Source organism: Corticium candelabrum, chromosome 14 (genome assembly GCF_963422355.1).
Source record: "Corticium candelabrum chromosome 14, ooCorCand1.1, whole genome shotgun sequence".
Lineage (NCBI taxonomy): Eukaryota > Metazoa > Porifera > Homoscleromorpha > Homosclerophorida > Plakinidae > Corticium > Corticium candelabrum.
In genome coordinates, this window is record NC_085098.1 from 1,446,807 (window position 1) to 1,474,579 (window position 27,773).

General features: G+C 41.6%; 3 protein-coding genes across 5 annotated transcripts in view; 2 read left to right on the forward strand and 1 right to left on the reverse strand.

Annotated features, from left to right (window-relative positions):
- The window catches only part of LOC134189596 (protein KIBRA-like), a 41,450-nt gene extending 30,064 nt beyond the window's left edge, over positions 1-11,386 (forward strand). Inside the window, exons 24-28 of one of the 2 annotated variants that reach the window (XM_062657914.1) lie at positions 728-805; positions 867-932; positions 995-1,084; positions 10,956-11,065; positions 11,128-11,386. In XM_062657914.1, coding sequence (XP_062513898.1) covers positions 728-805; positions 867-932; positions 995-1,084; positions 10,956-11,065; positions 11,128-11,194 — 411 coding nt within the window. In that variant the 3' untranslated portion in view covers positions 11,195-11,386. Of the gene's footprint in view, positions 1-727; positions 806-866; positions 933-994; positions 1,132-10,955; positions 11,066-11,127 lie in introns of those variants that run through there. The other variant, XM_062657915.1, reaches the window with a different exon arrangement.
- On the reverse strand, positions 3,683-6,890 carry LOC134189830 (uncharacterized). Its single transcript, XM_062658225.1, has 2 exons — positions 6,265-6,890; positions 3,683-3,752 (listed from the first exon to the last, which is right to left on the reverse strand). Exons 1-2 carry the CDS (start codon positions 6,888-6,890, stop codon positions 3,683-3,685), a joined length of 696 nt encoding a protein of 231 aa, XP_062514209.1.
- Positions 11,387-11,627: 241 nt separating the features above from the next.
- LOC134190041 (probable dolichyl pyrophosphate Glc1Man9GlcNAc2 alpha-1,3-glucosyltransferase) overlaps positions 11,628-27,773 on the forward strand; it is a 28,345-nt gene continuing 12,199 nt past the window's right edge. For both annotated transcript variants that reach the window (XM_062658452.1, XM_062658453.1), the window contains exons 1-5: positions 11,628-11,716; positions 11,778-11,856; positions 20,853-20,896; positions 20,952-21,046; positions 24,622-24,728. In XM_062658452.1, coding sequence (XP_062514436.1) covers positions 11,844-11,856; positions 20,853-20,896; positions 20,952-21,046; positions 24,622-24,728 — 259 coding nt within the window. In that variant the 5' untranslated portion in view covers positions 11,628-11,716; positions 11,778-11,843. The remainder of the gene's footprint in view (positions 11,717-11,777; positions 11,857-20,852; positions 20,897-20,951; positions 21,047-24,621; positions 24,729-27,773) is intronic.

Sequence of the window (27,773 nt, forward strand, 5' to 3'; positions counted from 1 at the left end):
CCATACTGAGCTCTTGGCTTTATGTGAGTGGGAGGTTTTTTCTCATCCTCGCTACTCACCTGACATAAGCCCTCCAGACTTTGATTTGTTTCCAAGAATCAAAGAGCTGTTGCGTGGAAGAAGATTTGAAGACTTGCTTGAGCTTAACACATTTGTGGCTGATGTAATTAGAGATATTAACAACATTGTTTTGCTTGTAGATACTTAGTCTCCTAAGTAATGGCAGTCAGTCAGAGATCTGCTGGGATTTTAAGTAATGAAGTACAGTCACGTGTCACTAATCCGGACCCCTGTTTGATAACTGAAGCTGTTACGAACTCAACTATTGTTCATATTATACAGCATTTTTTCCACATTAGGTATACTGAATGTAGATGTAGAATATAACGAGAATAAACGCTTGAACTCATTCTCAAACTTGTTTCAGGAAACAACTGACATGCACATGGATGTACATGTGCATACACGTACGCAGCTGACCAGCCACGTGATCAGCCACGTGACAAGCTTGACCTGTCGGATAACCGGCGTGTCGGATAAGCGAACGTCGGATAAGTGACACGTGACTGTAGTTAGATTGCAAATAGAGTAATTTATTTCCTGAACAATTAGCATAGCATGGCATGAACTTTTGAAAATAACTTTTCTAATATTTTAAATAAATTCAACTGCATGGTAGTATGACCGGTTGATATATGTGTGCATTATTTTATGCAATAACTTGTAGGCAAGACCTATGCGAAGGACTCAGTCAGTACTATTCAAGGCCTCATGCAAAACTCCCAATGGAAGTCCCAGCAAATTGGTTTGACTGTAAAGGTTTAAGTGATGTGCTTTGTATTGGCAGAGTGTTTTCTCTTTATTAGCATGTGAGGCGTCGAATGACTAATCCTCCTGCAATGGAGAAATATCTGCAATTTAGAAAGAAAGAGGTGTTACATATTGTACATATGTAAAATTTGTTACTCAAGTATTCTAATGTGCATGTAACCAGGAAGTTTCAGATGAAATTATAGCATCTCAGAAACCAAGGCCAACATCAATTGATTTGGAATCAGAACTTGAAGCACCAAGGATAAAACAAGTAATTGTTGAGCTTCAGGTTAAGTAACTAGGAGTTTTATGAAATAGGTAGGTTGTCACTAATTATATACAGTATATACTACTCAACAATATAGAATGGTAACAGAACACTTTCTCTTTTAGTCTAAAGTTAGTGTAAGCTCAACTCGGTGTTCTGTTGCCACGTTAGTACAGATAGCTGTTTATGGAAGTTGATAGTGCTCTTGTGCACACATAGACCGTGTTTGTTTATTCATTTCTTTGTATGTTTAATTCTAACTAATGTAGTAATAATTTACTTGAAGTTGCAACAACTTGTGGATGGATAAGTACTAATTCGTTGAAATGAATTTTCTCTCATTTTTGCAGTTTTGAGAATGGACTGTTGTTATAATGTCTTTCACCAGTGGAAGACGCTGCCAGTGCTGCATATTGGATATCAGCCTTTGCCTTGGATTAGCATTTACACGTGTACATCGCGTGTTTGACAGTCAAAGGAGATGTTGTGAAGTTGGGCCAAGCACCTTCAGGGCAGGCAGAATGGCTACAGTGCTGTGGTCATAGCCATAGCACTTTTCTGAAAAGTTTTAAAAACTAGAAATTTGATGGCAGTCTGTCGCAGTCCAGGTTCTTGAGGAATTTTCTGGGATGCATGTAAACAGCATCTTGTCCACGCTATCAATCATTTTTGCTATATGGTGTTAGATTTACGATGCCATTTGTACCTACACCCGCGTTGAGCATGCCTTCTAGTGCACATTTGACCATAGCACTCTGAATTGCTTTCACCAGGCCTGGACCTTGACATCTCATTTACTGTTTTAGTATTTTGTGTCAAGAATCTCAGCCGCAGGAGCACACAACAGAGCAACTATTCAATAAAATAAATTTTAAGCTAGCAGACTTCAGTTCAGGAGAAGTGTGTGTGTGTGTGTGTGTGTGTGTGTGTGTGTGTGTGTGTGTGTGTGTGTGTGTGTGTGTGTGTGTGTGTGTGTGTGTGTGTGTGTACACTTACCTACTCTTGTATTACCCCACTCCCATGGCACGTCAGCATAGTCTGTAAAGTATAGAATAGGTCTTGCTGGAGAATATGGCATCTTTAGGTGATAAATTGGCAGAGGTGTTTGACTAGCTACTACAACTCAAGTTTACTAAAACAACTTGTTATTACCGGTGTTACGGGGGATTTGTGCACCCGATGATGTGTGTACTCTCGGGCTTTGCTTGCGATTCCAGACCTCAATGCTCCAGACCTCATGTCGGGTACGTGTACACGCATATTACCGGTCATGATGCAAAGCTACTGGTGATTTCTGACCCTGGTGATTTGTGTACTCTTGTGCTTGCTAGCCGTTTCATACTGCTTTTAAGCTACTTGCGATCGCTTTTGCAACATCTCTTTTACAATCATCTAATCTGTATCTCGTTGCAGTTACAGATAACTAGCATGAACTCACCCGTGACCCAACAGTAGGCAGTGCACAAAGCCCTGGCCACTGTAACAGCAGTCTTGTTTCATATGGGGAGAGCTTCAACCCATTTACTGAAAATAACATGTCATTGTTAGTAGTTACTGGTTTTCTTACTTGTTATTGTTACCGGTCCCATTACATGAGATCAATTCAAACTAGACTCCACACTTCTGAACGAACAGGAATTTAGGGTGGAGTTCATTTGATTGCAATTTGAGAACAGAGTTGGTCCTTTGGCACCTATCACATTTTTTATCTAAACAACATAAATTGTGCTAGGGTCATGGGTGAATGTTGGCTGTAACGAGATATTTGTATAGACTACATGATTGCGAGAAAAGAGGTTGTGGAACGATTGCGAGTAACTTGAAATCAGTATGGGATGACGAGCAAAGCACAAGGGTACAGAAATCACCAGGGTCCGAAATCACCAGCTTTGCATGCATCATGGCTGGTGATATGCATATCCGACATGAGGTCTTGAGCATCAAGTCGATGGTCTGGAATCTCGAGCAAAGTGCAAGGGTACACAAATCCCCATAACATCAGTACTACCTACTAGTCCTCTGTCATCTCAGATTCACTAAAGCCTTCAAATTCTGCGTCAGAGTGGAGCATTAAACAACAAGTCTGCAGCTTCTTTTTTAGTTCACTTTAATTCAAAAGAAATGGTCAAGGAGCTCGTCATCTTGTGAGTCATCCATTGCATTTGAAATACCACAATGGAGAAAGGACTTCTCGATTGTGTCATCTCTGATAGCTGTCCATGACTCCGGTATCCAATTCAGCACATTTTGTCATGACGGGCACAGTTGTTGCCATCCTTGACACTACTGAGCCACGTTGATGATGCCATTTTATGATGAGGCACTTCTTTTCTGCTGTAAATTAAAAAGAGCAAGGTTTCTTCACATGACTGAGAACTCAATGTTCAAGTGCTGAATATGATTGTTTAGACAGAAGACATGACTTTACTCAGGATCCGACTGCATCCAAGAAGCATTGTTTTTTTGTAAGTGCTGCAGGTTGTGATGACTGCAATAAAATTAATGTCCAGCCACCGTGCAATTAATACCTGTGTGCACTGTGCCCAACACTCCCAACACCACTGGAACAACCAGTGTCCGACAGTGCCATGCGGCTTACCTTCAGCCGCAAGTCACTGTGTTCGTCAACTTTTCAGTCTGTTTCCTGGCGATGTTGCCATCAGCAGGACAGCTGATATCAACAAGAAGACACAAGTGTTTGTATTACTATTTCTGAAACAGATGTCAGGACGATTGGCACTTATCAATCTTTTTAGCAGTAGGGATGGCTGTATCCCACATCATAGTGATGTTGTCCATCTCCACAAAACTATCAGGGTGATGCCGGTACCATCTGCTCTTCACTGGAACTCCAAAATGATAACAAATGTCCAAGTGGATATTGGAAGCCACCTGATTGTGTTGATCAGTGTAGTCCATCGATGCCAAGGCACTGCACAAGCTGCCAGTGAGACTGACACCTTGATGCAGAATGTTATTATTATGTCGTCATCACCCTCTCAGTAGGATATGTGGGGTCTTACCCTCAACTGGGCACCCACCAACCCGGCAGGTAAGTCCCAGAGAGGTACATGTTTCCGTGTAATCCATATGGCGCTAGTAATTAACTGGCATACTGATATTGGTTGTGTGCATTACAGGGATTTTACCGGCTGAACGGCACACCCAGTAGATATTAATGGCTAACAGGAATGCACTGATCCTCATTGCCAACGGCCCCCACTCTAGATCACAGAAACTTCCTTCGACGGAAACAACTCTTACAGGCATAGCCAAATAGGCAGTGAGAAAGAACCAACAGACTTGTTTCATTATATTGCTGTCGCCACCTGGGATTGAACCCAGGTCATTGTGGTCAGAGAACCATAGCTCTAACCACTAGGCTGTAGTGGCTTATCACTATTGTTGTTGTGCTCAACCAGATCAGTCTGGTTCGTAAGGTCTCTTGTAAGCACCGGAAGTAAACCCTGCCTCAGAGGTGCTTAGACCATCATGGCTGTCTTTAAGTAGGACCTGACTGGATCCAAGAAGCACTGCTTTCTGTAAGTGCTGCAGGTTGTGATGACCTGGAATAATGTCCAGCCATCGTGCAATACCTGCGTGCACTGTGCCCAATACCCCCAACACCACTGGAACAACCAGTGTCCGACACTGCCACATGCGGCTTGCCTTCACCCGCAAGTCGCTGTATTTCGTCAACTTCTCAGCCTGTTTCCTGACGATGTTGCCATCAGCAGGACAGCTGATATCAATAAGAAGACAAGTCTGAAACAGATGGCAGGACGATTGGCACCGATCTTCCTAGCAGTAGGGATGTGATGATGATGTCGTCCGTCTCCTCAAGCCTATCAGGATGATGCCAGTACCATCTGCTCTCTACTGGAACCCCAAAATGACGACAAACGTTCCAGTGGATAATGGAGGCCACCTGACTGTTTCGATCAGTGTAGTCCATTGGTGCCAAGGCACTGGCCACAATGTGGTCAACTGTTTCCATGCCTACACTGCACAAGCGGCAAGTGAGACTGACATCTCGATGCAGAATGTTGTGCTCATAATACGAAGTCCGAAAATCTTGGTCTCCAGCAGTAACAACCAGTCCCTCAGTTGCAGCAGGAAGATTTGATGACTTCAGCAATCTGTACATCTCTTTCATGTCCACAGGTGGTTGGAGACAGCGACACTGACCATGCATAGGTTTTTTGCTCCAGGACTGTACACGAAGGGAACTGCTGCATGTATCGAAATGTTTCGCATCTGTCTGAGGTGCTTGCTTGAAGACACCACCAGACAGAATATTATTATTATTATTATTATTATTATTATTATTATTATGTGTTGTTATGCCCCTCCATGATGGGCAAGTGGGGTCTTTACCCCATCTGGGCGCCCACCAACCCGGCAGATGAACCCAGCAGGGTACATATTTCTGTGTAGTCCACACGGCGATCAATGACTAGCCAATTCAATATAGATTGCAGGCATTACGGTGACCGCAAACTCGTGAACAGCACGCCTAGTGGATATCAATGACCACCAGGAAAACGCTGAATGTCATCGTCAACAGACCGTTCGCCAGACCACAGAGACTCCCCAACAACGGAAACTAGTCATAGTCTCATGAGCAAAGCTAGAGAAACATGAGAAAGAAAGGCAGACAAGTTTCATAATTTACTGTCATCACTGGAGTTTGAACCCTCAAACCATGGAGTGGTAGCCATTGTTTTTATGTGTCGTGCTCAACCAGATCAGTCTGGTTTGTAAAGTCTATTACAAGTACCGGAAGCAAACCCTGCTTCAGAAGTACTTAGACCATCACGGCTGTCTAGAAAGAAGACACGACTTTACGAAGGATCCGAGTAGATCCCAGAAGCACCGTTTTCTGTAAGTGCTGCAGGTTGTGATGACCAGGAATAATGTCCAGCCACTGTGCAATACCTGCGTGCACTGTGCCCAAAGCTCCCAAGACCACCGGAACCACCAGTGTTCGACAATGCCACATGCGGCTTATCTCTACTCGCAAGTCGCTGTACTTCGCCAACTTCTCAGCATGTTTCTTGCCAATGTTGCCATCAGCAGGACAGCTGATATCAATAAGAAGACAAGTGTTTGTCTTCCTATTTCTGAGACAGATGTCTGGACGATTGGCTTTGATCTTCCTGGCAATGGGGGTGGTGGTATACCACATCATAGTAATGTCATCCGTCTCCACAAGCCTATCAGGATGATGCCGGTACCATCTGCTCTCCACTGGAACCCCAAAATGGCGACAAACGTCCCAGTGAATGATGGATGCCACCTGATTGTGTCGATCAGTGTAGTCCGTCGGTGCCAAAGCACTACAGCCTGCCACAATGTGGTCGACTGTCTCCAGGCCTACACTGCACATGCGGCAAGTAGGACTGACATCACGATGTAGAATCTTGCGCTCATAGTACCGAGTCCGAAGAGCTTGGTCTTGAGCAGCAACAACCAGTTCCTCAGTTGCAGCAGGAAGATTCGCTGCCTTTAGCCATCCGTAGGTCTCTTTCATGTCCACAGGCGGTTGCTCAGTGAGACGACGATACTGCCCGTGCATAGGCTTCCCGCTCCAGGACCGCACACGAAGAGAACTGCAACACGTACGGTAATGTCTCGCATCTGTTTTAGGCGCTTGCTCGAAGCCACCTTCAACCGAGATGGATGCATTCCTGTGTAAGTTCTGCGACTTGTCGTCCAAAGCAAGACTCCTCCGCAGCTGTGCAGTAAACCGACAAGCCATGCGCTTGATCGAGTGTGAAGATTTTCCAGAGTCACACTCCCGTATCATCTGCATGAAAGGATCGGAACTGTCAGCAAGGTAACAGTTCAGCCTCACAATACAAGATTGATATGTCGACTCAATCTGTTGTAACCCCCTACCCCCATCACTGCAAGGAGCGTACAGTCGGTCAACGTCTGCAGCAGGATGGTGGACTCCGTGCATAGAGAGAAGCTTTCTTGTCCGTGGATCGAGCTGCTGCAGGTCCGTGCACCCCCAATGAATGACGCCAAAACCGTAAGTGAGAACCGGTAGTGCAAACCCATTGATGGCTAGAATCTTGTTCCGACCATACAACTCAGTCCGGAGAACCACCTTCACTCTGCAGAAGTACTCGCGACGGAGTCTCTCCCGCATCATGCTGTGCTGAATACCGTTACTCTCATCTACACCCAAGTACTTGTAGACTTGACCCGGTTCCAGACAGTTGATGGTGTCCGTTTTTCCTACCGTCACTCCAGAGTTGTGTCCAGATAGTCTGCCGTTGACAAAGTGTGCAACAGCACATTTGTCCAGACCAAACTTCATCTGGATGTCATCAGAGAAGGTACGAACCGTGTGCAACAACCCGTCCAACTGATCAGAGTTTCTGCCATACAGCTTCAGATCATCCATGTAAAGTAGATGACTGATAAGCTGACGTTTGGCAGTCTCACCATGCCCAGTGGTCATCCGGTAGCCGTAACCGGTTCTGTTCAGCTCCTTGCTCAGAGGATTGAGAGCCATACAGAAGAGAAGTGGAGAAAGTGAGTCACCTTGGAAAATACCTCTCCTGATCTGCATAAGCCTTGTCTTGATCGTACTATTCCCGCAAGAAAGCACCATCGATGTCCTCCAACTCTTCATCACACGTGACAGGAACCCGCACAAGACTGGACTGATCTTATGCAGCCGAAGGCATTGGAGCAACCAACTGTGTGGCACGCTGTCATAGGCTTTCTGGTAGTCCACCCAAGCCATGCTCAAGCTCTTGTGCCTGGTCCTACAGTCTTCGGTAAGCAGCTTGTTGATCAACAGCTGATCCTTTGCACCAAAAGATCCCTGTCGACAACCCTTCTGCTCCGGAGCCATGAGGTTTCTCTGATCCAAATGCCCTGCAATCCTCTGCCTGATGACTGAGGTGAGGGTCTTATAGAAGACAGACAGACACGTGATAGGCCGGTAATTTTTGGCCTGGTCAGTCTTGTCATTCTTAGGAATCAGAGTAGTTATTCCTTGAGACAACCAGTCGGGTACAGAGTCTGGATTCTGAACCAGCAGGTTGTAGTTACGAGTCAGATCAGTGTGAAGACACGTGATACGCTTGACCCAGAAACCATAAACCTTGTCTGGACCAGGAGACTTCCAGTTCCCCATCCTTTTGAGACACGATGTGACCTCATTGTCTGAGATAGGTAACCACTGCTGCTCATCTTTCCGGTGCGTCTCGTCATCGGTTTGACGTCTCAGCCAGAAGGCAGACTCATTGTGATGTACCTCAGTTTCTAGGATACCACCCCAATACTGTTCGATCTCAGACTCGGATGACGGGGAAGTGACCCGGATAGTCTGCTTATCCAGCTCTCTGTAAAACCGTCCAGCATCTCGTTGAAACAAACCATTCTGGCGAAGTCTCTTACGATTCTTCTCCAGCCTCCTGGTCCGCTCGACCTTGGACTTAAGTTCCATTTTCAATCGATTGATGGAGACCTCACAACTCTCCGAACAGGAAATGCCCAACCGATGCCGAAGACGTCGAAGTTCATGTAACATACGAATGCCCGATGAACCCTTTCTAACCTCCAGCAACAGTGAGATCGCACGTCGAAGTGTGAGAATCTCCATATCCAGCCTTCGTCTCCATGTCGGTGTTTGAGAATTGGTTGACTTCGTCGTCTTTAAGCCCCGCCTTTTGGACACTAGCGAAGCAGCAGAGTATACCAGGTAACTGATTTCACTCATATCTGGTTCATCCTTCAACGAACTGATGATCGTGTTAAGATCACCAATAAGCTTCAGGGTTCCACTGTTCACAAAGATCCTTGGAAGGCATTGTCTCTCACAGATAGGAATTTGCCTGACTTTCTGCAACTCCTCAAGAAACTCTCGACGAAGTACAAGGTCCACAGCAGCATCACAATCAAGCGAAAGACCATCCTCCGTTTGGCAGCAGTCTGGACTGAGTTGAGATGAAGAAGTTTCCATCCTTTCTAGCCGAGAAGCTATACTAGGATGTGTAGTCATCAGATCAGAGCTCACAGAGTCACAAGGGGATGGTGATTCCCCAACAGCACTGCACTGAACTGAATCCAAAGTGTCATCTACGGATAGGATATCACCACTATCTCTTGCAGATGAGCAGTCCTTAGAGAGAACAGTGACTGACTGAACAAGGGAGCCATCTTCCAAGTGATTAGCAAACTCATGATCCTCTTGCATCATTGACAGGACAGGTTTCCCACCACGTGCAGCAGGCGCCATCCTGACTGAAGCCATGCAAGGTGACACATTGTCAAGCAAAGGCGTGACAACTGAGCTATCAGCTGATAGAGCAGAAACCACATCCAACGCCGACATCTGCACGCCACGACAAACATCAGTCGTAACAGATAACAAACCTGAGACGGGCTTTCCATCCTGTGCGGCCTCGCGTTTAATCTCCTCCAACTCTGATTCAGTCAGACTTCCAGAAGTCAAGAGATATCGCTTCTGGTCTGCCAAACGCTGCTCAGAGACGTCAGTCAGAGAAGGATTTCGTTTACACCACAGCTGATGCATGGGTTTTCTGAAAGCAGAGAACTTGCATGACAACAGCACGTAGTAATAACAAAACATCACTTCCCTATTCATTTGTCGCGTCCATTTCCTTCGTCTTGTTGCATTGCCGTTCCTGTTAGCCGAAACACAAGATTCGCTAGGAACGGTGGGCATCACAGTAGTCTCGTCAGCGGGATTTGAAGCCAAATTCAAATCAGACGCCGCACGAGAGATAGTTCGACCAGTCGCCCTACGCCCAGAACTATTCCTGGTCTTCCCAACAGCTCCAGTGATTACAGATGCCGACTTTTCGAGCCCTGTCCTGGTTTCCCGACAAGGAACGCGCTCCTCAGCTAGCTCTGAGACGAGCGATACAGCTAGACGTCCATCTATGTGTCGTTATGCTCCTCCATAATGGGCAAGTGGGGTCTTCACCCCCATCTGGGCGCCCACCACTAGCCAATTCGATATAGATTGCAGGCATTACGGTGACCGCGTACTCGATACAGCACGCCTAGTGGATATCAACGACCACCAGGAAAGCACCGGACGTCATCGTCAACGGACCGTTCGCCAGACCACAGAAACTCCCCAACGACTGAAACGAGTCATAGTCTCATGGATAAAGCTAGAGAAACATGAGAAAGAAAGACAGACAAGTTACACAATTTACTGTCGTCACTGGGGTTTGAACCCCCAAACCATGGAGTGGTAGCCATTGTCGCTAACCACTAAGCCACGGCGTATTATTATTGTTGTTGTTGTTGTTATTATTATTAAGGTTATCACATCATGTGAAACAAATGATGTAGTTCCTTCCGGAGGCAACACAAAGCTAACACTAACACAGACTTCTAGCATATAATATACAACGCACTACAAAATTATCTATTGACTATATACCTATCTGTAAGATTTTGTCTACAGTCAGAATAAGTAGCTCTCTTACTAAACTATTTACAGAATAAAATGCTTTATTGAGAAAACCGAGTTTCAAAGTTTTGGTTATTGTACTGGTTTTGCTACTATTATATTAATTGTAGTAATTGCAATGGGCTGAGATATTTTTATCTCTCTAACCACACAATCACACAACACAATTATACAACCCCACATTGTACCATTCATTGACAATGTAAGCCACATATGCAGTCACTGAATTATGTACAACTTATCATAGCTGCTATGATGGTAATCGGTTTTCTTAACTTAATTGAACTTTGTGCTTTAAGGTTTGACTAGAAAGGGTCCATTTACTGATTCCCTCGCATGACAGGATTAAGTTAAACTACTACTAGTATGTTAGTATGACTATTTGTGTCATTTGTTTGATATTAGACAACAGAGGAGCAAATGACTACAGAAGCATCTGATCGATGTAAGCAAACGTTTCAGAAGAGTGATATAACAAATTCAGGAGACCTACAAAGTCATCAAGTTGATTTTAGGTAACTGTGTCCTGCTGCTTTTGCTTCATCACATATGCTACTAGCTGCATGTCTGCATGTAGGAAGCAGATGGAGTTTTTCTCTGAATGCAGAGCTGATAGTCTACCAGTTTCAACAGAGCTTTCATAGATGAATGTGAGCGGACCTTGAAGCATGTAGCTGGCTGCCCTAAGTTTGTACTCATGACATGACTTTGCATATGAAGCATGTGTCTGCTACTAGTTTTGTGTAAAGTTTACGGTAAAAGTACTTTAGACTCTGCACATGCATGCATGATATTGTGCAGTAATTACTGTTGGAATAGTATAACAAAGAATTGTACTCAATGATTGAATGTTTGCACTTCTACTCTATACGTAACCACGTTGCATGCATAGAGTAGAAGATCAAATACATCTACATGCATGGATCACCGGTGTCTAGACTCTGGCTCCTAAAAGCTTCAACTTTGGGTTATGCCAACGGAAATCAAAAAGGAGAGGAACTGGTGGCGCGAACCCAAAAGGGGGCGGAGCTGAGACTAATAGTTTCGCGTTGCGCGAGACGCTAAAACTCCGAGGCTATGGCTTCTACGGCCCTGGCTTCTACGCAGTCCTGGTTCACCGTGGTTGTTTTTGCATGTGCGTTCAAGCTTCTTCTTTTACCATCTTAGTAAGTGTAATCATTTCTACGATGTAGAAACACAACCGACTAATCTGTTCATCGCATGCAGCTACTCAACAGACTTTGAAGTTCATCGGAATTGGTTGGCTCTGACTCATACACTGCCTCTCTCTAGATGGTACTTCGAGGTTAGCGTACTTTCTGTCAGTATCAGTATGCATATGGTGGCAAAAACTTATTGTAGCGCTCTGGGCGCATGTCCGAATGCTATTCCAGTTTGAACTGAATTGTTGGAACTGTCACGCTCACAGTTCCAACAATTCCAGCTCAGATGGTCGAACTGCTAGAACTCTCAGAACTATCAATCGAACGCGAACTACGATCTATCATCCCCGTTCCCGTCCATTCCAGTTCCAGAACTAGTATTCGAATGCTCCCCTAGTTCTTCAATTCAAGAATACTTTGCAGTTTTGATGTTGTGCAAGATGTCAGGTTACAAAATTAGAATGATCAGATGGTGCCACTGCCACTGTTGCAATTCTTTAATTTGTGCAGGGTTCTCACTACATCGTGGCAGCTTGGTGCTTTGCCACAGTATAAGTGTAGCATGCTCAGAAACAGTAGATAGGAGTCCAAAGTTTGAAAGCTAAGGAATGTATGAGAATTCCATACTACAATACTGAAAGCTCAATACTATACTACTTAGTAAACGTGACATTAGCGACAAATCCAGGCTCTTACAAAGAACGCGGGATAATGGCCTTGCTCCAGACGTGTGCACATACATACGTGTGTGTGTGCGCGTGTGTGTGTGTGTGTGTGTGTGTGTGTGTGTGTGTGTGTGTGTGTGTGTGTGTGTGTGTGTGTGTGTGTGTGTGTGTGTGTGTGTGTTGATTGCAGTCCCGGATGCGCTGGTATTAATAGTAGTCCTGGATACCCTTCCTATGACACAGAAAGCACACCTCTTGTCCAAGAAGTGTACAGTGTAGCACCTAGAATATACTCTAGACTAGTCATGGTTTCTTGTGAATCAACATGCAATAGCTATGACGCAAAATATACCTTACTTGAGATCGGCTCAAGTGCGCATGTCTGACTTAGATTGTGCAACTCTAGAGAGCAGATTGCATGCATCGTGAATCGCCCATCCTGCCAGTCTCCCAAAAATCTCTAACGAGAACTCTGTTTGTGTAAAAATTAAAACCTAACAATGACAATAACATACCAGGTCATTTCTGAGATTTGAGAATTTAGACAAAAGTTTTAATTGTTGCAAATTAAGTTTCTGTGTTGTAACCGGGAAGGCAAGTTACTGGTACACACATGTAGTACACGTGTACATGTGTCCGAACAGTGAGTTGCTAGGTCTTTGAGGATATATAAGCCTAAATATCTGCAAATTTTATTTGTGTGTTTCATGATTTCTTTTCAGAATTTGCAGAAATATTATGATCTCAGAAATAACTGGTTATACTGTACACTGTCAACATTTCAACAACGTCCTTATTAAACAATAATTATATATAATTACTGTTCAACCAAAATTGCAAATTTTTTCTCTATGGTTTGTAAAAGGAATCAAATGTACATTAAAACGTTTGAAACCTTTACTATTTTAAACAGCATTATAATGCAAGAATTGGAATGATCAAAGGGGCACAGACCATAATTTCAGTTATGAACTAGAAGAAACAGGGCTTTGTAACAGTCACGTGACTTAGAGAGCAGGTGTTCTAAAACATGGCTGGATTGACATAGATGTGTAGATGTTTGGATGTGTGACTTATAATTGAAGCTGTGTTTACACCCTGCTTCCACAGCTATGAGCATTCAAAACCACAATAGGTAAGGGTTGTCTCAAAGAATTATTATGAATCTAAACACCATTTTGCTTCTAAGCACGGTCCTTGTAAAATCTATTTAGAACCGTACGAAGTGACTGCTGTTTTAAATTACATGACCACAAAGTCTGTAATACTGCTAAAATGGGCCGTGTTTCCACTATCTACACCTTAAACTAGTTTAGCTTAATAATTAAACACGTTTAAAGACTAAACCAGTTCAAGAAAGTGACTGTTTCCACTAGGAACTTGCACATCCAGGATGTACAAAACAAACCATCTAGGAACGTCATATTTTGAAGTATTGGGCTGCTCTGTCACAGAGTCAGAGCAACTGCTGGTTGTCACTAATTCAGCATCTGCTAGTAGGAATTTGCATGACAATGACCAAGGAGTCCGTCTTCTCTCTCTTCGTACCTGCTGATTTCTTTCCTTTAGTTAATGACCATTACATCTTGGCAATTCTATCCCAGCAAAATACTCAATATCATCAAAACGGCATTATTGTCAGAAGCCATCTAAACAAGCGCGCTACTGTCATGTGAGAGATAAACCTTAACCACTTTGCTGAACCTACTACAAATGGGTTTAAGAAATTGGTTTAGGTTTAGAATAGAACCGGTTTAGCACAGGTGAAAACAGGTCAATCCTTAAACCAGTTTAGCTTAAACCACTTGCTAAACTGGTGTAGGCACTAGTGGAAATGCACCCATAGTCTACTAGTTAAATGGAAAACATTATTTGGGCGAACCTCAGTGAGAACAGACACGAAACACAGTGATTTGTCAAAAAATTTTGCATCGAAGAAACTCAAGTTTATATGTAGTTAAACACAAACTGATTTGTACACCTCCACAATGCAGAACACCAACCACTTTGTGGTATACTTTGACATGATTGCTCACACTGTACATATTTGGCAAAGAAATTTACTTGTGTATATTTTGCCGCTTTAAATCAAGCTACGAGTATTTCATTCACAGCCTGATGAGGTTGTTTTGGCTGCAGTCGTCAAGCCATCTTTAGGAGCTTGAGCCTGTTTGCACATTATCTTATTTGTCTCGTGGGAATGACATACAGCAACTTGGAGAGCAGCACATTACACTTACACCTGCATTCTGACATCAGCCATCATGTCTGTGATTGGCTCAAAATTGACATCATTTTGTTGCTTGACCCAACACACATCTTAACACAATACAGTACACATAGGAAGGGTCTCACCGCCTCAATATTGTCGAAGTAATGAAGTTATTACATATGGGACATAACTATTGCTCACTGTTCCTGTATAATGTCGTAAGTCACGAAAGTGATTGATTGTGCGTTAGCAGTTGACAACAGGCAAGTTCTGCTGTTTAGTTTTGACAAGATCTGGTAATCACAAACATGAATTACACTGTTCTAGTGAATTGGGATCTGAGATTTGTTTGCTAAAGACTATCATGAGTTTTGGGGATCTGATTGGTGGTTCACCCATTTCTTTGTACAGCAAACTGCAAATATCTTTTTGTTGTTGGAATGGACTATGGGCGTAGCACATTCGTGAGCATGGCAGACACAGTCACACATCTACATATAGTCACAGACTGGAAGTCAGTTAACTCCTATACGTTTTGACTACGCTACTCACTAAAGGCTGGTTCATGATATTGACACTGATCAGTGTTTCAGCTAGGCTGTTTGAGCACAGCACGGCACCGTGCCTTTGTCTCCATGCAACGTGCCTAATTCAGGCACCATTCGCTTTTCACTAATCTGCGCCCTAATATATGTGGCGTTGAGTCACAGATCTTAATACCCACAGACCTTTTGAAGTTCTAACGTATTGTAAATGAGTTATCAAACATCGCACAGAAAGAAAAGATCCAGGATAACAAGATCCAGACTTGCCAGGAAACCACTACTGCACATGTCACTGCAGCTGTCATTGCCTGAAAAGATGTCATTGGCTAAGCGCCTAAGAAGGGAGGTAGTTGCAGGCCTGGAAATAAGATTTTGCCATCAGCCGGACAAAGTTCCCTAAAAGTTTGTGTTTGCCGGACAAAAGTAAGATTTGTCCAGACAAACCTGAGGTTTTTGGCATTTACTGCAACTGATTATTAAACTTGATTTAGCTAGGAGATCAGCATGCATCTAGAAACAAGCAAGCCTGTATTGGTATAGCTGAAAGCAGACAAATGCATAAATAATACCGATGTGATACGTTCAGAGTCAGTTGCGTGATTTGACTTGATCTCGAAGAATTGACACACACTGGCTATGTCCGGGAATTCCTGTCTACGCTGAAGTTTACAAGACTATTCGTGTTTTCCTGAAGAAAGACTGCCTGCAGTTTCTGTATTGTATGGCTTAAGTTTTAGCACGTTGATGAAACATTGCAACGGATTTAGATAGCAGAACACGAACGATAACACCCCACCAGTAAGGCTTTGTGTAGGTCATGCTCATAAACATTCATGTGTGCGCCCATGAAAGGGATACATGAACGAACCCACACATAGTGATAACAGCAAGAAATAACACATAGCTAACTGGAACGTCTTGTTTGAGTAACTCAATATTGAGATAGGTACTGGCAATTCTTTGCTTACTAACATATGCAAAGGCACGGTTGCGTATTATCTTAGTCTCTTCGTCAGTCAGACACAATGTCTGACTACTTCATTCAGCGCAGGACAAACACTGCTTTTGGTTGGAAAATGTCTGATGTCCGACCGTTAATTCCAGGCCTGTAGTTGTTGGGGATCACAATCAATGAAGACTCTCTTTAGGACGCGGTAACTGAACTAAATATAGTTAATATTTGTTGACGTAACTCCAGGTGCTTGCTTGCTACAGCTGCTCTCTGCTCATACAAAGTTGTCCTATTACTGTAATACAGTAATCCTAGAAATTTAGGCCTGTAATAATTTTGTTGTGCAGTATTCACTACTGTAGTAGTACAATGTTTAGTTCTTGCTGGAAGATTTTCAACAAAAATTTAACATTCTTGCTGTTAGATTTTGCAGTTGCCTATGCCCATAGAAATCCCAATCGTTAAAATGAAATTTCTGACACTGTAATTTCTTGTCACATAATCTTACATAAGAAATACGTAGTTTTTAATTTTAACTTTGCGGGATACACCCATCTGGGCAGGTGGTCCACATGGCCTGCAATGCCGCCACTATGTCATTTTTAAATCCTTGCTGGAACAGTGCTGATGTTGACATCAGTGTCAATGTCTGATGCCAACATCAATGTCAATATTGTAAATATGCCAGCATCACTGATGTTGACACCAGCGTCAACATCTTGAAGTACTCAAAATTGACCACATTATCATTTTCAACCAATCAAAAGCACACATCCGGGACTAAAAAGACATCCTGGATCTGGAATGAATGAATTGCTACTGGAATTCATGTTTCCATTCCGGTCAAATGGCTACAAAGGTTTAAGATAGTTTGAACTCTCTTGTGTTTATGATGCAGTAGAAGAAGCAACAGAAGAGTCACATCATTGTCCATGTTGAGCGCGCACTGGACTTGAGCTTCAGACCATCTGATCTGTGTGTCACATCGTGCAAATATTGTGAACAAGTCAACCTCAACATCGGATGCGGACGACATTGACGTCAGCAGCATCATCAGCAATATTGTGAACCAGCTATAATTAAGTCACTTCATTTTTGCAAGTCTCATTTCTTTTGCTCATAGCTGAACCCAAGTAAAAATCTTTGTACGTCTTCTTCGACAATATTAATTTTGGGAGAGTGAGAGATCAGGAATAGAGTGGATGTGATGTTTATTGTTCTGATGACAATTGGTACAATCTGGATTGCAGTAGGTAGATAGTTGTGTCTTCTGTACTCTCATTGCAAGGTCCTTGTATTTGGTCAATTTCTTCCCCTTTGTTTGAACATTTTGAGTCATGAGGGACAGATACTTCAATAAATCATGCTTTTTTTCTTGTTTGCTCAATACAATGATGATGATATCTGTTCACTTTATCATTTTTCCTTGGACTCTCTATGAAGCAAAATCATACCATGGATGGAGCTATATAGGTTACTCGCAACACCAACATGTCAATTCTTGTACAGTGTAGAAGTCAGTGCTTCACAGCCAGAAATGAGATGTGCTACAGTCTCATTCTTGTTTCCAAACACACGGCACTCTATGGCAATGGTGTTTTCAAGAGTGTCCTTTTGGTACCATCTGGTTGCTATGACCCCATCCTGAATCCCAAACATCTGCAATTTTGTTGGGGCTTTCAACATTCCATGTCTCTGTCAATCAACAGACACATTCCTATCACAGTCCGCGTGATCTAAGTTATTTAATGTTTTGCTTAGAATATCTTACTGACAAGGCAAATAGTCAATTTATTGTGGAAACTCTCTCACAAGGTTTTTCATGTTTGTCGTCTTCATAGACAATATCATCTCATTTGTCAAGCCAAGCTCACTCATGAACTTTCAACACTGCTGAACCAATGACTTTGATGGACATTGTTTATACTCTTGTTGCAGAATAGATTTGACAACCATGTTATTTATATAGGGAGATAATACCATAAACTGATCAAACGACAATGATACTAATGTTTAATGTTGATTAGCCTTTTCCCATCAGATTGCTTTGGGAGATATCCTCTCAATTGCTGCTCTTGGGTGTAGACATCTTCTATTCAGTGATTGTAACTCTGACTTAGTCCAGTCAACAATGCCAAAGCTGTATGTAAGAACAGAAACTGGTAGGGTATTCATAACTTTGTCCTTGTTCTTCCTGTTCAGTTCTGTATTCCAGATTAGTCTAAGTCTGCACAAGTATTCCTTTGTGAGGTGTGTGTTCACTTGGCTGCATGCCAGTGCATCTGATTTCTCAATCCAAAGATACTTATATCACCATCGTCGATCATCATTTCAATTTCATACAGTGGTAACATAATATAACAGCGGATCAATGGAACCAATTGGGTTTGAATATAACTTACTGGATGGGCATGCGTCTTAGATGGCGTTTCTATGCAAAATGTACACTGCACCTAAAATAGCAGCGGTCTGCATGGTTCCTATCAAATGTCTTTCAAATCTAGGAACATGTTTAGAGTAACGTCGATAGTCGTTTGTCACTATACCTGTTGTTCCTATGACAATTGGTACAATCTGGAGTGCAGTAGCTAGGTCTTTGGATCGCAGTAGGTAGGTCTTTGACTCTTCTGTACTCCCATGCGAGGTTCTTGTATTTGGTCAATCTCTTTTTCTCCTTTGTTTGAACATTTGAGTAATGAGGGACAGATAACTCATAAACCATGCTTTATTGTCTTGTATGCTCAATATAACGATATCTGGTCGGTTAAATTTGAGTTCTGTTTGTATTGAAATTTCCCACAATATCTTTGTATACAGTATATATATATGCAATATAATGCCAGGCTTATCCTGGACAGGTTTTTATTAGAGGACTTTGTTTGGTTGGACGCTTAGAGTAATTTGCATTTTGTTATTATATTTGCTTATATATAATAGAGTTTGTTTATATTATATATATTATAAGCCCCAAGTGGGACTACACACACACACGCACACACACACACAACAACAACAACAACAACAACACACACGCACACACACACACACACAACAACATGCGCACACACGCAACACACACACACACACACACACAAACTTGAATGACACTACATCATGTATTTATGCATTTGTCTGTTCAAGTTGCAACAAGTATTGCAAATCAAAGGCAGGTCTACTCTCTCGCTGAAGACACAAAAGGAATTAGAGAAGTCATCACCGAGTTTGGTGGACATGTCGTGTGTGTGTGTGTGTGTGTGTGTGTGTGTGTGTGTGTGTGTGTGTGTGTGTGTGTGTGTGTGTGTGGCACGCGCACTCCCAGGATTCACCCACTGCACAAAGAACAAAGTCAAAGATGAGAAAGACCTACACTGACGGTAACAGTGACTACTACAATCTAGTTTTAGTTCTTTGATTTTGTTCCCCTTTCGAGAGGTACCGTGACCTTTTTCATTATGGCAGCGATGAAGGAGGAGGAGAGGAGGTGTGTTCTGCATATACTACCCAAATGGCATTATATTGTTAATCTCTTTCTACATTAAGCAATCAAACATGCAGCTTTGGGTTAGGCTGTTTGGTGTTATGTCAAGTTCCTTTTAACTATATCATGTTTATGCAACTACTGACAGATAGAGCCATCTTCATTGATAAACCATGTACATATTGTAAATCCAGAATACTGTATATAATGATCTAGAATTTTAATGATTTGGCCTAAAAATGACAAATTTTGAATGCTAACGGTTTTTTGTTTAAACGAATTCTGACAACCAACCAACGTTCCTACTACTTAGTACATTCTAGTACTCTTTGTGGTGTGCAATACCCATTCCGGCTGCTAGGACTATTGAGGAGCTTACAGGTGATTCACAGAGATGAAGACCTTGAATGAACTTCTTTGTCAGTTCATCAATTTCTCCTGCTAAAAGGAATGATCAATCTCGGCAGGAAGCGTTGCTTCATCCAATGTCTTTTTACCCTTCACCTGCTCTAGAGTCTAACGCTTGAAGTTCCGTATCGTAGCTTCAGAGAGAGAATCTTAGACGCTTAGAGAAAGTGTCAACTGCACTTTTGTTTCCATGAATAGCCGTAAACTTTCCAATCTCAGCTCTATAAGCTGCTTCGTCAAGTGGTGTCGACTGTAGACCTTTGTTTTTGTCCCTGTTTCTTTATTTCGATGTCTTGCTTCTCCACAGCAGTGGCAGCGACAGCAGTATTTGAACTGTCCACGTGTTTAAACCTGCGAGTGAGAGACGTTTTCATATGCACTACTTCACGTATCCTCGCTGTTCAAATGGCTTATGCCGACGCTGTTAATGCACATGCTCAAAGTAAAACAATTTAATGAATTTTATTTTAACAACAGAGAATTACTCGTTATATTTATTAACATTAAATGATCTTTATATTTTCTGGATTTACAGTAAGTGCACCAAACATGTGGACTACGTTTTATCTTTTGGAGAAAATTTAGTTTTTATTGACGTGTGAAACACTAGGTATAGTAGCGCAGTGTGGTTATGTGACATACTACCGTACAACCTGCTAGGCAACCGTGTAACACGTGTCCAAATGAATGTCTTGTATGTTTAATATGGTCGACATAAATCAAGCTGCGTAGCTATGGCACTCCTCCTCATTTAATTAGGGACCATTTATATTACAAATTGTAAAATTCCATGTTATTATATTGCATGTACTGTGGTTTACTAGTAGTGTGGTGTTTGCCTTTGCCTGTTAGTCATTGTTGATATATCTTTCTTGCCAGGACACATCAATTTGGACTTTGGATTATCCTCCATTGTTTGCTTGGTTTGAGTGGCTATTGTCTCAAGCTGCAGCTATTGTTGATCCAGGCATTGTGCAGCTGAACAACCTAAATTATGAAAGCTGGCAATGTGTCTTGTTTCAAAGAGTGACAGTCATTTGTGGTGATTTTGTTCTTGCGTATGGTGTGAAAGAGTAAGTATTCATATCAGATATGTAATATTTTCTGTAAATCCTTGTTACTGGACTGTCTTTAATTAATTTAGTAGTAATCAAGCTGTGTTTATACCATCGCATCTACAGGTATGAGCTTTCTGAAAACCACAATAGTATTGTCAGTCACAAAGAATAACAAATGTAGATGCTATTTTCTTTTAAGGAAACTATTTGTAAAATTTATCTAAAATTATGCAAAGCGACTGTTGTTTCACATGACCACAACGTCCGTAAATAGCCTGTAGTCGTCACAGGTACGGTTACGAAAGATCACTGTGGGACATAAATATCAGTCATAATTACATAATGTTAGGTTCTCGTATAAATATCATAAGCTTTGAATACAGCAGTTTCAGACAGGTAATTTTTGTTGTTTATTCTTGATAACACTTGACAATCACAAACATGAATTTACACTGTTGTAGTAAAAACTCTTTCATAAACATTTTGTGGATCTGATTGGTGGTTAGTTTGTTGTCTTTGGTTGCCATGCACGATCCATGATTGGACCCTAAGGGCATGGCACATTGTTGAGCATGATAGACATAGTCCACCACACATTCACACATCCACACATCGACACCTACCCCGTAGACCAGAATCAGTTAACCCGTATACATTTTGAGTACGCTACTTGCCACGTCTTGTGACTTACAAGTCCCATTTCTAAGGGCTCGTAGCTGAAATTGATTCTAAATTCTTTAATATTAATAATAATATATTTCTTATAACTGATTTGATTATTGGTCAGTGTATACTTGTACAGTTATGGTTTTTTGTGAATAGTTTGTTTTGACTCAAAGCAAGTTACTCTTGACACTTAGAAACTATTTGTTATCATATGAAAGTTAATTTGTGCCTCTATGACTGTCTTGGTATAAAAACTTTCGTAGAGTGAGGTTACATGATTTACAGTGAACCTATACTGACTTTTAATTTAATATTCACAAAAACTGTTGTTAAATCATAAATCCGATGTGTCCTTATGATGAATCACTAAACACTTTTATAGTTAATTTTCTTTGTTTCCGATAATTTTACTGCTCAAGTTGATGTCTGGAAGAACTCCTTGCAATTCTGAGATTGAAAGAGGATTGTTTCCTTTTCGGAACTTTTGTTTCTTTACCATTGACATCAGCACTTGTCCAGAGACGAAAAGGTGAATAACAAATGCTAGTGTAGACCTACATGTAGTCTGAACGTATGCACCCATTTATCATCTTTGTGGCAAAAATGTCATTTGATAGAGTGTACATGGCATGAATAAATAGTCGTCGTCATTAAAATCAAGTTGTTAAATTCAAGGTTAAGTTAAAGGAGAATTCCCAGAAATACAAGTGATGTTGTCATCACATTACTAGCTGCCCTGATTCTATTGGTACTTCCTTTCTTAATGAAACTCTTTCTGAATGGAGAAATTGAGCTTCCAGTTCAGAGGGTTCTGCTTGAAGGGATGATGATGTATGGATAGCTTACTTTTTGCATAGCATTATCTGCAATGCTATGACCTTGCTTCCTTACAGTTTTGAACAAAACATGATGACTCTGACCAACAGTTTGAGTTTGTAAAACTTTAATGAACTTGATTCAGATGCATTGATGTACTATAGACATCTTTTGCATGTGTAGATTTGGACCACGTATGATGGGAAAGATTATCTAATCGATGGTTCATCAGCTGCTGTTTCAGTAGATCTTAATGTCTAGAAGGCAAGTGATAAAGGCACACACCATCTTTGCAATCTCTTCACGTTGGTAGAACTGAATGCAATAATGTATAATGCATTTCAAGGTCCACAAGAATGTTGTGTACTATCCCCACATCACCATTGCTCGAGGTGAAATGCCACTTGGAAGCTTAAAATTGAAATATTTCATTAAATAATAGTTAGTATACAGAAACTATGATACTGTAGGTCTGTGAAAATATTGTGTTGAATTGACATATTTTGACACTTGGAGGGTGTTGAGATTCCTTGGGAACGGACATGGCTCTACTACCACTAGGGTACCTGATACTAATTGGTGAAACACGCAGGTTGGATGCGTTTCTTAAGTAGCTACACTACCTTGTGTCACTAGTCTGGTTTTGGCTTCAACATAGAATTTATGATCAGCAAAGCAGAGTTGGAAGAGATAATGTATGAGTTGCATTAGCTGTTGCTAATATGTAGGCTTTATCAACAACTGTTTCTACAACATCAACTTGTTCAACTTTTTAACTCTGCTGATCATAAATTCTATGTTGAAGCCAAAGCCAGACTAGTGAAACAAGGTAGTGCACCTACTTAAGAAATGCATCCAACCTGCGTGTTTCATCGATTAGCAGACCTCTCAACTTATCTTCACACCAAATCGCGAGACTGTCTTTTGTAAATGACCATGCCCATTAAACGTGTCCAAAGTAGATGTGGTTAACAGCCGACGTGTTGGGCTTTGCATCTGTGTGCACACCAAGGCTTTGTCTCAAACTTTCAACGTTACTTTTACTACACCCTGCCCAGATAGCCCATATACGAGCAAGCAGAGCCGCATATGAGAGTCTATTTCAAAGAATCCGCTATGTCCAGAAAGTCGGGGCTACACAAAGGGACTGTCAGAGTGTTTCACGGTAGGCTTGTCAGACTGGCTAGTGGCAGTAGAGCCATTTCCATTAGCACAATAAGCACACAATGCTGTTTGTTGCATGAACCGTACAGGGATGGTTTGTTTCTGTCTCTTTCTTGTTTAATTGTTTAAAATCAGCAACTCTTCTCTACTAATATTTATATTACTTGCACTTTTACTCTATCCAGATAAATAAGAAGGAGAGGAATATGATCTCACGGTCAAACATATATTTTTGTTGTTTTCTGTTTTGTACTACAAATGATCTTATGTTGTCTTGTGTCCTGGGCTTCAATTTTTTTAAACAGCACAACCAATTTGTAGACACGAGCTATTGGCTTCATTGCTATCCGGGGAAATGATGAAGGCAGGGAGAGACTAGCTCGAGTCTAAGTAGGCATAGTGACGGTCGAACAAATTCTCTAACTTCCTACTTGGGCTGATTTGCCCCCGACAAATGCACGTACTTGTTGCTTCCACCACAGAAAACAAGAGAGTTTAATAATAAAAAGAGTCACGACCTCTATTAGAAACCAAAAGTGTGTATATCCGACAGTTTGCACTCACAGTGGCTCAAGACAGACTAAAGTAGGCACATGGTTCAAATGCGGGGCTTAGAAGGTGCTTATTGGCTGAATAGTGAGACTGCCAGGTAGCACTGCGCTAGCTTTCTACCTCCTCTGGGCCCAGTATAGGGGTGACTATTTGGGCATGTGCATTTGTATGCATTTGTACAATTTGGGGGTAGTTTTGTGTTATTTAGTCATTCGTGGGTGGGTGTTCGGAGAGGCTTTTACGGTCATTTCCAGTAGTGTGCCTTACACAAAGTTAGTGCTTGAACAACAACTTACATGTATATACAAAGGTGTATAAACGTCTGCGGTATTTACTTATAACCTGCAGTGCACTCTTGATAGGTTATCAGCATTGTTTGCTCACCATTTTAGATATTTGAGTACTCTGAGAGAAAGTGGCCGTTATGTTTCTGTTGGGCTGAAGAGAGTTGTCTTGTCTGTATTGATCTTGTTCAACAGTGGCTTGCTGTTGGTTGATCGTATCCTTCATTTTTGTGTGAGGACACTTATTGTCTGTTTGGTTCTGTAACATCTATGATGGCTAAATGGAGCAAGGGTTTGTATTATGTTTTGTTTGCTATGATTAGGAAAGGTTTAGAAGAAGCAATCTATAGTGTTGATGGTCATGCATGTACTAACTTTCACTTTGGTTTCACTTGTTTTGTGGTATTAGGTTTAATTAGTGATTACAGTTACAAGCGCAACATTTTTACATTCTTGAATGACCACTTGAAACAGCTCCGCTTGTGCTCAGAGTTACCTCTAAAGTTTGTGTGTATTATTTGTCAAATTATGAAATATGATATTTTCAGGGCTTTCTCTTCTTTCCTCTTATATCCTTTTTCTTGTCTCATTTCATCTTCTTCTCTCCTCTCCTCTTCTCTTCTTTTCTCTCCTTTTTTCTCTTTCTTTTTCTTCCTGCTCCTTTTCTTTTTGTTTCTCTTCACTCATTGTCATTTGCATGCACACAGGGGTGTGTGTGTGTGTGTGTGTGTGTGTGTGTGTGTGTGAGAGAGAGAGAGAGAGAGAGAGAGAGAGAGACAGACAGACAGACAGACAGACAGACAGACAGACAGTAGTATTTAGTTGCTTCACTTAGATGGTCTATAATAGTTCAATGTTTGAAAATATATGTATTGACAGAAAAACAGACAGACAGACAAAGAGACAGAGGCAAGGAGGGTGGGAGGGTGGTGTCTGTGGGTCAACTGTTAGAGTCACATTTAGATGGTAGAAACATCTGGGACCATTAGGTTGCAAGGTCAAGTCTGGGATGAGCACAGGTATGATTTGCTTGAGCAAGGAACTTACACACACACACACACACACACACACACACACACACACACACACACACACACACACACACACACACACACACACACACACACACACACACACACACACACACACACACACACACACACACACACACACATCTGACCCTGAAATTCAGCCATACCCACTATGGGTTTAGGCCTTGCAGAATAGATTGCCACGCTGAGCGATTGTGTGGATCTTCTATGGATAAGCAATGATTTTAAGTCTTTCTGAACAACATCAACCTTTATTGTTGAGTACCATGAGCTGGACGTTTTAGGTAGAAGCTGTTTTTTGGGATGGTTGCTTAGCATTCTTATGTCTTCTCGCCATTGTAGTCGTTGTCTTTTAATCTTCAATTTTATGAGATCTTCTTTGCAGCAGGCGTGTACCCAATATTTTCTTGGTGGGGTTTCCAAAAGCTAATTTTAACAAAAGAAATTAATATCAATGACATAACACAGTTAGTAATCATTCACATATGCGTCTTGATTCAAGCTTGTCGCTATCGCATAGCGTCAATCTTCTTATGTTAGTTAAGCTACAGTTCTAAAAGGATATTTCAGTACTGTACTAGCACTAACAGTCACTCGTGCTAACAGTAAAGGTGACGCTCACCACTTGGGGGTTTCCGAGCAACCTGGAAACATGCCTGAGTACACCACTGCTGCTGTAGCCAGATTTATTTTGTGCCATTAAGACACTTCGAGAATTGATTCGATACATCTCATGTGAAGTGTTAAGCTTTCAAGTGTTTGCTTGAGTCATGAGCCAAGTCTCACAACCATACAACAAGACTGGCCGAACAATAGTTCAGAAACTTCAGTTAATGGATCTAGAGAAATTAATATTGGAAAACACTCGTTTTGCCAACAACTGAATGCACTGTCTTTCACTATTCTGTTTTTAATTTCCTCACAACATCCTCCAGACTTGTGAACGACACTACCCAGATAACAAAACTCATCATCATTTTGTAAAGTGATGGCCATCAATGGAGATGTGAGCTTGCTCATCATGCATACTGAGAACTTTATTTCAATGTTAATGCTCATATCCCACTTTACACAAGCTGTGTGTAAAGCATTAACAGATTGTTGTAGACAAGAAGTGGATCTTGAAATAGCAGCTAAATTATCTGCATACTTTTCTTCTCCAATCTTAGATAACCTTGTGCACGAGATCGATAATTCATGTATATAATTGTATTCCATCTTGTATTCAATCTCAATGCCACCTTCATCAACCTAGGAAAGAAGTTCATGGATTATCTTGGCCTAGTAGATGTTGAATAGAACTGGAGATATGCAACAACCTTGCCTGACACGTGTAGTTACTCTAAATCTGTCTGACTTTCCGCCTTTAGTTCTCACGACGTATCCTGTATCACCATAGATGTCAATGATGAACTTATAGACTTCTTCCTCAACACGATTTTCTTTCAACAGCTGAAAGAGGGCATGTCTAGGTACTGAATCAAAGGGTTTTGATAGGTCAACAAAACAAATATGTACACTCGAATCGTGTTCTATGACCTTTTCAATGACATGCCTTACCATCCAAATTTGGTCAATGGTACTCTTTCAGGGTGAGAGCCACACTGCTGGTCCAAAAGACGAGGCTCTGTTACTTGTTTTAGACATTCCAGGAAGCAGTTGTCAAGACTTTCCCTGGAACACTCAGCAATGGAATACTCTTGTAGTTGTCACAGATTTGCCTGTATTTTTAGTACTGGTTCTAAGATAGCATCATTCCAGGCCTGAGGTACTTTGCCAGAGTCCCAACAAGACCGAGTGACTCAAATTAACCAAGATGAGTTCAAGTGGACCCATTTTAGAAATTCAGGAGCAATGTCATCTGATTCTTTTCCATTTTGCAAATTCTTGACAGCTGTTAGAGTCTCTTCATCAGTTAGAGACTCTCCAATAGGATTGGAACTCAGAATGAAGATTGGTAAAGCTCCACATTCAACACAGATTCAAAACGTCTTTTTCCAACTGTCCAGTTTTGCTTCTTTGGTTGGTTAGTGTTCTCTGACTGTGTTTATCCAAGATAATGTCAACTGGATGAACACTTCTGCTTGTCTTTCTAACTAAATTTTTTGTCTTGTTTCAGTGCTGCTTTTATTTGTCGACGTAGCTGTGTGTATTGGACTCTCAATTCCATCTTGTACTAATTGTGAGCTCTTGTCCATGCAAGATACA

Coding starts and splice junctions, on each gene's coding strand:
- LOC134189830 (XM_062658225.1), bottom strand. CDS start 6,890: ATGATACGGGAGTGTGACTCTGGAAAATCTTCACACTCGATCAAGCGC. Junction 3,753..6,264: donor GATGACATTACTATGATGTG/GTATACCACCAC, acceptor TGTTGATATCAG/CTGTCCTGCTGATGGCAACA.